This window comes from Mercenaria mercenaria, chromosome 13 (assembly GCF_021730395.1).
Source record: "Mercenaria mercenaria strain notata chromosome 13, MADL_Memer_1, whole genome shotgun sequence".
NCBI classification, from domain to species: Eukaryota; Metazoa; Mollusca; class Bivalvia; order Venerida; family Veneridae; genus Mercenaria; species Mercenaria mercenaria.
Window position 1 is genome coordinate 21918879 of NC_069373.1, and position 11466 is coordinate 21930344.

General features: G+C 31.3%; 1 protein-coding gene across 2 annotated transcripts; it reads right to left on the minus strand.

Annotated features, from left to right (window-relative positions):
* Positions 1-365: 365 nt before the first annotated feature.
* LOC128547643 (fatty acid-binding protein, heart-like) lies at positions 366-4051 on the minus strand. 2 transcript variants are annotated; one of them, XM_053520687.1, is made up of 4 exons: positions 3712-4051; positions 2077-2157; positions 1053-1141; positions 366-503 (listed from the first exon to the last, which is right to left on the minus strand). In XM_053520687.1, the coding sequence occupies exons 1-4, from the start codon at positions 3779-3781 to the stop codon at positions 453-455; spliced, it is 291 nt and encodes a 96-aa protein (XP_053376662.1). In that variant the 5' UTR covers positions 3782-4051; the 3' UTR covers positions 366-452. The 2 variants fall into 2 exon arrangements, with proteins under 2 accessions (XP_053376662.1, XP_053376661.1); XM_053520686.1 differs by having other exon boundaries at positions 1053-1153; positions 1969-2157; positions 3712-4038.
* Positions 4052-11466: the final 7415 nt, after the last annotated feature.

Consider the following 11466-nt stretch of genomic DNA (forward strand, 5'->3'; position numbering starts at 1 on the left):
TAATACTTCGAATGCTACTGAAAGCCGTTTTCCAAGCCAAATAACCGTTATAGACTGATACTGTCTGATAACTGAAATATTAACAGTATGTCCATACCAACCTGTTAAGAGTTTAAATTGCAACTGAAACCTATTACAATGTTGATTGGAGGTATGAACATATATTTGTTTTCAAACATGTTTGTTGGTATGAACAATGATCATACTTGTAAAAAAATAGATTATGCAGTAACAGTATGCATAGAGTCAGTACTAATAGGAAAAACACATTCCAGTCTTTTTCCATTTTTTAACGTTATGACTGTAATTGCTTTTGCGTTTTCTTCCAATAAATTTACAAGATATAAAAGTAAAAAGAAGAAAACTCCAGTCTGCAAGAACAATTTATTTAACTACATGTATAAAATATTGAATTGAATCGATGGAACAAGTTTGGCATTTCTGGAATGTTGTTACACTTTGCTAAACGTCCTTATACAGGTCTGGCCTCCACCTGTTAGTGTCTGAAATATAAATACGTACGTTATGATGACAATGAATCATGCCAACAAAAACTCTAATATTTAATTTGTTTTAACAAAAAAAAATAAGACATATACTGAACGAAAAAGCTTTCACGTCATTTTTATATCTACATTGCTTTTAAGACGTGTACCAAATAAAACAGCTATCACACCATTCTAATATTTGAATTACTTTGACAAAAATGACACATACTTAACAAAACAGTTTTCCCGCTATTCTAATATTTGTATTGCTTTGACAAAAGACATATTCTAAACGAAACAGCCATCCCGGCATTACTTTGATAAAAAAATAAGGTATATATCGAGCTAAATATTATGATATTTGCAATACTTTGCAAAAGTAAGACAGCTGAATAAAACAGCTATCCAGCCATTCTCATATTTAGATTACTATGCGACTAAAATAAGACATACATGTGGACAAAAACAGGTATCCCGCCAATATTTACATTACTTTGATATAAATAGTGATACAGCAATCTTCAAACATTTGCTACAACTTCATTTGTGTAAACTAATGAGTACCATTGTTAATGTATTTCCATTTCCTTTCCTAACATGTGTACACTCGAAGCCATCACCCTTTTGATTCTCTACAAGGCTGTCACCGTCAACTGTAAACACAACCTAGATGTCAGAAGAAATAAAAATCATATACGTGTGAGCAACCTGAAGGAATTCGAAAAGTTGAAACAGATTATTGATTTATTATAATAAATATCTGAGAAATTTATGGCGGACGATAATTAAGTTATAGCTACGCAGAAATAATTATGTTATTATAAAGTGAATATATGTCACATGTTCTAGGTACTAATTTCAGAATACTTCTGTACTTCGAATTTTGTATCAGCATACCTTCCTTTCATTAATCAAGAAAGATTGTGTTGTTTAAGAAAAACACTCAAGGAAAATTAACATTTTTGAATATTTTGTATGTGAGTCTATCTGATGAGTAAAAACCCTAATATCGTTATTAAATTTTAAACTTTGCTGATTAAAATATTACATTCTGACCAAATTTACCACTGACCGAGAATCTACTGCAGCTCAAAAGTGTGTAAGTTAATAAGATTTTCTTAGTTGTTTTTATTGGAAAACTTTCTCTTCTAAAATCAATTTTAGTGCATTGAATGAAAGGAAAACGTGATCCACATCCTTTATAAGCTTTTAGCTGAGAAGATACTTGTTTGTCATTTGACGTGTCTAGAAACATAAAATATACTACATTTACATCTAACAAGAAAGATTAAATAAATATAAAAAACATTACCCTAAATGTACATACGTCAACAGTTCTGTGGAGTGACTAATTTGCAGGAAGAAAAGGAACAATTTTATTACAGAATATTATCAAAGTAAGTACATTTGTAATTTGAAACTGGCATCTAAGCGATTTGATTACTTTTATTCTACTTAAGTATTATTCAAAATCTATTTTCCTTTATTTTTCGGTCATCTAGTGTCATAGAATCTAATTCATTTCCGATTGCAAATGCGATTGAACGCTCTCCTACAGCAGTCGAAGTTGTAACAGTCCAATTATTACCGTTGGCTATAAACTCTTGAGTCAAGTTTGATCCTGTTGACAAATATTTGTGTGCGTCTGCTCGTTTTTCTTCTGAGACCCCTGCAAAACAAAGTGTTGTTTAATTAAAAAAAACTTGAAACTGCACAAAAAGTAAATTTCCTTGCAGAACAAGTCCTTTGAATAGTGAGAACACACACAGATGCATCAATTAAACAAAGACCAAAATGATTTGTTGGCATTTCGTAATGGGACATTTCTTAAATAATTCCTTTTGTTACATTATTCCATCTTTTAAATTTAAATTTGCGTCCAGCTCTTAAACTTTAGGTTAATAATTAAACATCAGAGTTGTTATATTTTGTTTCCTTATGTGTATAGAGTACATTAATCTTACTGTTATAGAGTTCCGGATAAACAGATGCTAGGGGCTTGATGGGTGTTGCACAGTTCATTGCCTCTTATGTACAAACTCAGTCAAGCCGAATTGCTATTATTTTGATGCTTGTAAACGATTTTTCTTACAGGTAAAGTGTTTATAATTTTAATAATTTAATCATAAGTTTTTTTTGTGACAATCAGGTGTTGTTACGTTTTTGTCAGTGTGCCGCATATCAGTTAAGACAAATGCAGTAAATATAACATCATCTAAATTGACTGCTTCCTGTGTTCAGAAATACGCTATTGGTATCAATTCGGATTAATGCATTTATTAATATTCTGCAACTTTTGTCCTAGCGTTGATTGATAACCTGACTCAAATAAAATGATTTATTCGTATGTTGTATATAATAGGGATGTGCATGTATGACTATGTATGACTATTAGTCTTCTGCACGTGTTTTCCTTTCGTCGTTCGCGGTAATAAAATATCGAAAGCTAGATAAAATGTATTTGTCCAGTATGTACTAATATTGTCTTACCAAAATAAAATATCGATAATTTGTCCGACACCTTAACGTATTTTCAAGTTATAATGACGACAACATTTATTACATCAACAGAAACAACAACAATGTAAACAGCGGCAGCGACTTCAGCTACCAGAGCACTGTTTAGCAATAACATTCTAATATGTATATTATTCCTTAAAATAGTTATTTAATAAATGGCAATGTCATGCAAGTATCATTTAACTTTAAATCATGATAGTGTTTGACACTGTATAATCGCTTTATATTTCTCATTATTTTAAGACAACTAAGAATAACTCTGTTAGATCTGACAGAGCTAATGTTATTAGAATACAAATTTAATACATATGCCATCTACGGAACAGAAATTTGAAAATACAATTTAAATCGCATAGAATACCTTTCAAACATTTATACACTGAAACAATAATTCCATGAAGACTAAACAATTAAAATTATGACTGGGAAAATATTCATTTCCATTAGAGAGAGAGAGAGAGAGAGAGAGAGAGAGAGAGAGAGAGAACTAAACAATTAAAAATATGACTAGGAAAATATTCATTTCCATTAGAGAGAGAGAGAGAGAGAGAGAGAGAGAGAGAGAGATCAATTTATTCTGCTTGGTTTTGTTCTTTGCGTCTGAATTTATTTATTTATTTATTTATTTAACATTGTATTAATTGATTTTCTTCGTTATTATTTTTGATTTTATTTATGTATCTATTTATCTTTTGATACGTACCTGTAGCTTTCATGTACTCTTCAAAGTTTTCACATGTGTCAATTTTCCATTTTCCTATTACACTTGCCATTTTGTTTATTTCTCTAGTCCCTACAGTATATATTTATACAAAATATCCGCAACTGGTTATCAGATTGTTTTAGATTAGCAAGTAGTTTTCACTCTTTCTTTCTTAAATTTTTAGTAAACAAATAAACAATATATTTCTTTAATAAAATCTCTCGTGTTTTTGTGACTTAAACACACACCGAATACACCAGTTGCACGGCTAATTTTGAAATACTGCCAATTTCTAACTTCAAACAAAACAGAAATACTCCGTGTATTTATACAACGTAAAACAGAAATAGTTTGGCTGCATAACGGTTCAGCACCGGATATTGACAACAAACATTATAAGCCTTGTGGAGTTTTGGCATAGTTAGACATGGTATAATATGTAATAATACGTGTCTTAATTTTCATAGTGCTTGTATCATAAATATGATCACCCTCGTTGTTTTATAGTCATGTTTTTTCATGCTTTCATGTGTGCCAACATCAAACGGTGAATGCATTTATTCGCTAAATTTAATGTTTGGTTCACCAATTTTATAAAAATGATTATTACTGTATTTAATTACTTAATATGTATCATACATAACGTATAAGAAATCAGCGGTAATTTATTTCTTTTAGATAATAGATTAAACATTTATTTATAAAATAAAACTATCTTAATACACTAAAAATGGCAACAACAAAGTTTTTATCTTCCAAAATATAACTTTTTGATATTTCGTGAGATAGTATTTTAAATTTATAATGAATGATTAAATTTCAAAATTTCAAAACTTGCCCGCTACCACTCCTGAAGAATTGTTAATTGATGTATAAGTTATTAAATTATGTGTTCGTGGAAATTCTTGCATAAAAGCTACTTTTTTTACTTGATCCGCCCATGTTTTAACGGGAGAAAAATCGTGTGCAAACAAGGCAATTCACGTGCTGTTAATACATGATTTTTATTTTTGAAATGCTTTGTCAGGGATGTATATATGTATTTCTGCGCAGATTGACATCTGGTATCTGCAGCTTGATTCTTCCATAATATTCTAATCTTGTAGCATAAAAGATGCAATCTAAGCCCTGTATCAGTTACCAAAAAAAAAAAAAAAACGCACTACCCCCGAAAATGTACGCACTCGCTCCACTCTTTGTTCACACCCCGTTTTGGAAGTCGGAGTCGATTCATTTTTTGTTGTTGATATCCGTGAATGTAAAAGAGCTGCGTGTAACATGCGCAACTGTTTGTTTTTAGGAATCATTTTAATGGTTTTTGTAAGTACCAGTCGGATTCTTTTTATCTAATTTCGCGAAGATTTCGGATAAAACATTTGAAAGCTTGTCACTACGTTCGTACTCATCCGTACTCTAAATGTGTTCGTACTCAAAATAATTCGAATGTAAAGTTATTACTTTTGAAATTGTGTTCCTCTTTACCAAATTTTTAAGTGATATGTAAAAGTATGGGTTATTTTATTTTGTAATAATGACAGTTTAAAAAATTGGCAGAAACCTTCATTACATGCTTTTGGAAGTGTTGTTAATTTCTGGGCCCTGGTTATGGATATTTAAAACATGTTTACCGTTTCCAAGAACAACAAAATGATAATAAAAAGTGTACCGGAATCGTAAAGTCATCACATATGAAAACAATGCATTTAGTCGTCATATAATGTTTTTTATGCAAGAATAGCGACAATACACGTTTTTTTTTTATTAACGTCTGCAGAAGCCCGCGGGCTTACAGTAATACAATAATGTTCGGAATAAAAAAAACTGACAAAATATAGGTTGATGAAATGGTAATTGCGTTCACCTTTATACTTCAAAGCTCAGGCATAATCTATTATACTATTTATAACTGGGGTTACTTCTATTTATCGCAGCTATTTGTTGAAAGAAAGCATATACATTCTATAAAAGCATATTGTTTAAATTGTCTACCGCGAAGTTAGTTCCACAAATGGCCAATATTTACGCTTTTCAATGAAAAGCGTTTCATATTTGAATGGTGAATGTTTAAGTATGTTACATATATTATGCGAAACGTTAAGGTTATTTTGATAAATTAACATTCAAGAAATGTCATGCTAAAGTCCGTAATGAATCTGTTATCTAGCATAAGAAATAGGACAAACCCATTTATAATTAAATTATAAATGTGTTCCAGTAATGAGTTATCCTGGAAGTGGCTAATTTGATTTATACTCAACTTACTGTGTATATTGCAATCAATTCATTAGCGGTACATGGAATAATACTTAATAGAAATATACACTCAAAGGTCAATATAGGTTTGCTCGTATACAAGAACTGCATGAGTAGAATTAGGCCCAGTCAAGCTGTTCCGTTCTAAACATCCTGATTTCTTATTCTGATTTAACTCTACTTACTGAAAATATGAATAAGGGAAATTTATCCACATGCCCTATATACTTTAAAATACTTTTTAACGATACAATGATATAAGCTCAGGTGACAAACATGGTGAGTATAAATGCGCCATGGAGACCTCTACCAATACCACATGAACAACGGCAGATATTTACTCTAACACGTTTTATAATATTTGTCAGTTGCAAAACAATAAAAAAGAACTTAAAACGATCAGTAGTGTATTCAAAGCAACGTAAGTAATGAATCAATCTGGGTAGTTTACCTCGGGTGCGGTCTGATGATGAGCAATTTAGTTCTGTTTGAATCTAGATATTATACCCGCAGGTGCAAGCAATTTGACAAACTAGTTAATAATTAATTATAAGGCACTGTTTGGTAGAATCTACCTTGATGGAAAGTACTAATGATACAATAATTTACAAAGGGCATATCTGTCAAAAAGGTGGACCTGGTCTTGAGGGTCTGTTGCTTCAAAACTATCAATACGGGATTAAGACATAACTTTTTAGACGAATTTGTTTCGTTGCTACATACCTTCGTAGTCTGCTGAACTAAGATGGTCTTGAAACAACTTCGGTATAGCTAATTGCTGGAAAAATAGAAAGCTGAAAGAAATGCAAATACACTATCGCATGTCAAACAATTTCAAACATCTTATACGTTTTATTCTTGTGTTTGAATAATTTGTAGCAAATGGCCAATAGAGATGTTTAAAACAGCTGAAACCCTTTCCATGGATTTGATAACAAAAATCCGTCAATGAAATATTCAAAACTCAGAGGCTATCTAGTTTCATTGGACACCTTTTTCACCATATTGTAGGTAAGATTTTCTATTTGTAAAAACGAATTGTTGCACGATTTATACTGAATTGTTACAGTTAAAGAAATAATGAATAGGATACAATTACAATATTACCAGTATAAAATTGGTTTTGATTCAAAAGTCTGAACAGCCTTCTTTATTGTAACATAGCTATTTTTCTTCAACGTCAACTTAACAACAACAACAACAACAACAATAAATTTATTGCATTAAACATTTTACAATGTCTATAGCAAACTGACAACTCCAACACGAACATAGCTTTACGGAAGATCTTACATGTACTTAGTTTCTGATTTTACTTGCATGGTATAAGAATTTGGACAAATTTATTAACACATTTCTAGATTTTATTGACAAAAGGTTAGATAGTTTTTGAAGCGTAGGCCATGTAAAATAATATTTCTTTAGATATTTTTGTCTGAGATCTTTGTATTTAGTACATATTAAAAGATGATGAAATTCATTTTCAACCATATTTGATCTACATTGAACACATATTCTATTATTTCTTGGAACATTAACATGTCTACCTGTTTCTATGAAAAGATCATGGGAAGAAGTTCGAAATTTAGTTAAGGCTATTCTGTATTTTTTCTCTTGTATTTTGTCTAAGTACGACTCAAAAGCAAATGAATGTTTGAATAAACAATATGTTTCTAAACGAGGTGAATTATTAATTGCCGCATACCAGGTTTGATGATATATGTCTATAATTCTTTGTCTAATGATATTATAATTTAACAACATAGTAAATTGATTTTGCCACAAATACGCTAACCCTGCTTGATCTAATATACATTTTACTTGATACGCCCAATTGGTTTGGTTATAGGTAACGCCATTATCAACATCAGTCTTTAACATACAATACGTTTTTAAACAATAAAGAAGTATCTTTCTGTTGTAATACTTTAAGCCAGTATTTTATAATTATTAGTTTCCTATAAATATACATCGGAATTCTTCTAATTCCCCGTAACAGCATCCAGATTGGTGGAATTCTCACACACAGTAGTTTTCGACAGAATTTAGAGTGCACAAATTCGACATCCGGGCTTTTATGATAGCCCCAAATTTCTGCGGCATAATTTAATATAGGAGCTACAAGTGTGTCAATAAACCTAATTTCTGTGACACTGGCAGTTCTAACTGATTATTTACAATAAACAAGTTATGCATGGAAAAACGAAGCATGTTGCGCAACTAATTTTTGCGTGCGATTCCAATTTCCGTTTTTAATTAGATGAACGCCTAGATATTTAAACGTTGTAACAACCTCTATACGTGAATCATAAAGATAAAAATCATGGGAGGTATGACGCCCGTTTTCGAAAATCATAAACTTTTGTTTTGTTTACATTTAAACGTAATCCCATGTATTACTGTTAATTTTCAATGTCATTTAACATTGACTGAAGAGAAAATGGATCATACGCAAATATAAACGCGTCATCGGCAAATAATAGAAGAAAGATTTTAAGATCATTTATTTGCAACAAACCATCTATATTGCTATTTATGTTGTTTATGATATCATTTAAGAAAAATAAACATAACAAGCTACTTGACGAATCACCTGTTTTACGCCAATATTAGACTGTATATATGAAGATTTATCTGCCTTGTATCGCACATACGATTTTTACAACATTATACATAGATTTTATAGCCTTGATAAATTTTGAACTATAATTTTCCTGCATTAATTTATGCCAAAGATACAGCCTATTTATTTTGTCGAACATTTTTCCCAATCTAAAATGCGTATACAGTTTTCTTTTAGACGCTAATGTTTGAGAAATTAAAGCATGTAAAATAAAGATACAGTCTACTGTAGACTTGCCTCGCTGGAAACCAAATTGATTATCTATCAGTTTCTCATGTTTTTCGGCCCATTTTGTGAGACGTGCAACCAGAAGTCTAGAGTATATTTTAGACAGGATATTATTCAAAGTGATACCTCTGTAGTTTTTAGCTTCGTCGGCGTTCCCTCCTTTAAAAATAGGTATTATAATTCCTTCTCCCCAAGTTGTTGGGAAAATACCATCATCTAATATTTTATTATAAAGTTTATGCAGAAAGGGAGATATAATGTCAAACGAGTTCTTAAAAACCTCAGAGATCTGTCCCTGGACTTTTGGAATTACAGTGCCAGTACAAAATAATCCTTTACCAACGTCTTATGAATGAAACCTTCCAATTAGTGCTTTCAGATAAATCACAGTTGCTGAATCATAAAGCTATATGATGATGCATCATTGTACCCATGATCATGTAATATAATAATTACACTTTTTGTATATTTGTATAATCGGCGTAAACACTATGACACGTGTGGATTAACTGCGGTGCACACAATTCATAGCAGTGCATATGATTTTTTATTCAATGACTCTTCATCTCATAATGTCAGTTTTGGATAATTGGATATTAAACAGGGATTGGGAAATTTCGCAGTTGGAAGATTCGATCGTTATTCTTAATTTGTCTATCGATGTGCTATACGTTCATTCGTAATTCATTCATTATTACTTTGTGAGTAGTTTGTTACATGTAAACTAATAGTTACACCAAAGTGCTTGTTATGAATGGATTTACAAACCATGTGTATCAAAACAAGATTCTTGAAAAACAAATGTAAACAGTTTTATCTGACTTATTGCTCTGTGGACAAACTAACACAAATAGATATACACAGCAACCTTTGCTTCCTGTTTAGCTTATTGTATATTTTTTGTAATGTCTTTGAATTTTTGTTTTAAACTTACCGTTGTGTTTCTCAGAATCTTATCAAATTGTGGAACTGGTGACAATTTTCTGTTTGCTGAAGGTCGTTTTTACATGTATTACGAAATAATCATGGAATTTATAACATTTAAGAATCGTTATAATTTGGATCTTTCTTTCAGTGCCTTTCTCCTTTCTTCCACAATATGCTGAGATATTTACCTTTCAAGCGCATGTACTTTAAGTACTCTCGATGTTTATGCAGCGTAAGTGTAAAGAACGGTTTCACTGCTCCAGGACTGGGTTAAATCAATAAACATTATGGTATTGCACTGTACAATATACATCTGCGTTAACCTATTAATGTACACCTGTAATATTTCGAAATAGATCGCACACCACTGCAATGACTTCACAACGAGAAAAAGTAAAAAAGTGATATAATATAAAAGTATTTCTCACAGTAAAATAAAAGTATTTACATTTGTATCACAGTCGTGTAAAATATACTGAAATAATATTTCTTTGGTTTACTGGAAAGTTTCAACTGCGTTTTGTTCAGCTGGATTTAGATTCGCATATTAATATTTTATTAACAGTTTCTCTTATGCGTAATCAAATGGTCAGCTCGAATACAAGGACATGATTGTTTTATCTTCTCTTTCATCTCGTAACTGTTCAGGATACACACACTACATGCGAAAAACAAAACTGCCGCGATCTTACAGTCTTAAATATATGCCCTGTATGCAAGACTAATGAAAACTCAAAAACGGGTTGCTGAAATAAATGTAAACATCTGTTTTTCCATTCTTTGAGTGTTCGTTCGATTCCATGTAATTTATATGGTGTTCGGCGGTTATTTACATTGCGGAAGGAATAAAAATAATTGAGCTAACTAACAAGGTTGAGCAATGGCTTAACTAATACTGATTTAAGCCTTTCTTAGTGCTAGAGTTGAAAAACTGGCCAACACATTTATACATTATAATGCAATGCAGTACCGGCGTTCCATAATTTACAACAAAATGTTTGACATATACGTTTTATGACAAAGATAGTTTTCTTACAAGTTAAAGCATAGCAAAAGTTCCTTCTAGGGCACATCTATATAAATATAAAATGATCATCTTGTAAAATTTTGGTTGCAATGTCTGTTTTCTACTGCCAAAAAATGTCAGGTAAGTATCTACGCTAGTTATTTAACATAAATTGTTAAATCCAACAACAAATAAAATCTGTTACCACTTTCAGTAGAGTAAATATGGCAACAAGACATTGACCCGGTCAATCCATTATGATTCGATGTGTGAATTTGTTGCGCATAATTAGAGGGTCGCAATGGGATTTGTTTTAACATATTGATATTAACCATGCATTTGAAGGTAACGATAATACTTGGTTGTTTACATTTAAATTTGCTGATATATGTCTATCTGGTCGACTGAATGTACATATGTTATGTTCTTCAAGAATGGAGGAAATAAAAGAATTAATCAATCATCCTCGGGTTAAGTATTATGTATTATCCTGTCACTTGCAGTATTTTCGACCCGATATCAGGGTGCCGTATATCTTTCTTGATATACCGTCAGTTGGCACGTGACCAGTGATATACGGTCAGTTGATCATGTGACCTTATGATCGATATTGTTGTCATAAGAAATTTTTCATTGAAACCATCACCATTGTGTTGGAAATGTCCGAACTAAGAAAATGAGTGGTCAGATAATGAGTTTTTATTCAAAAACGAAGAAG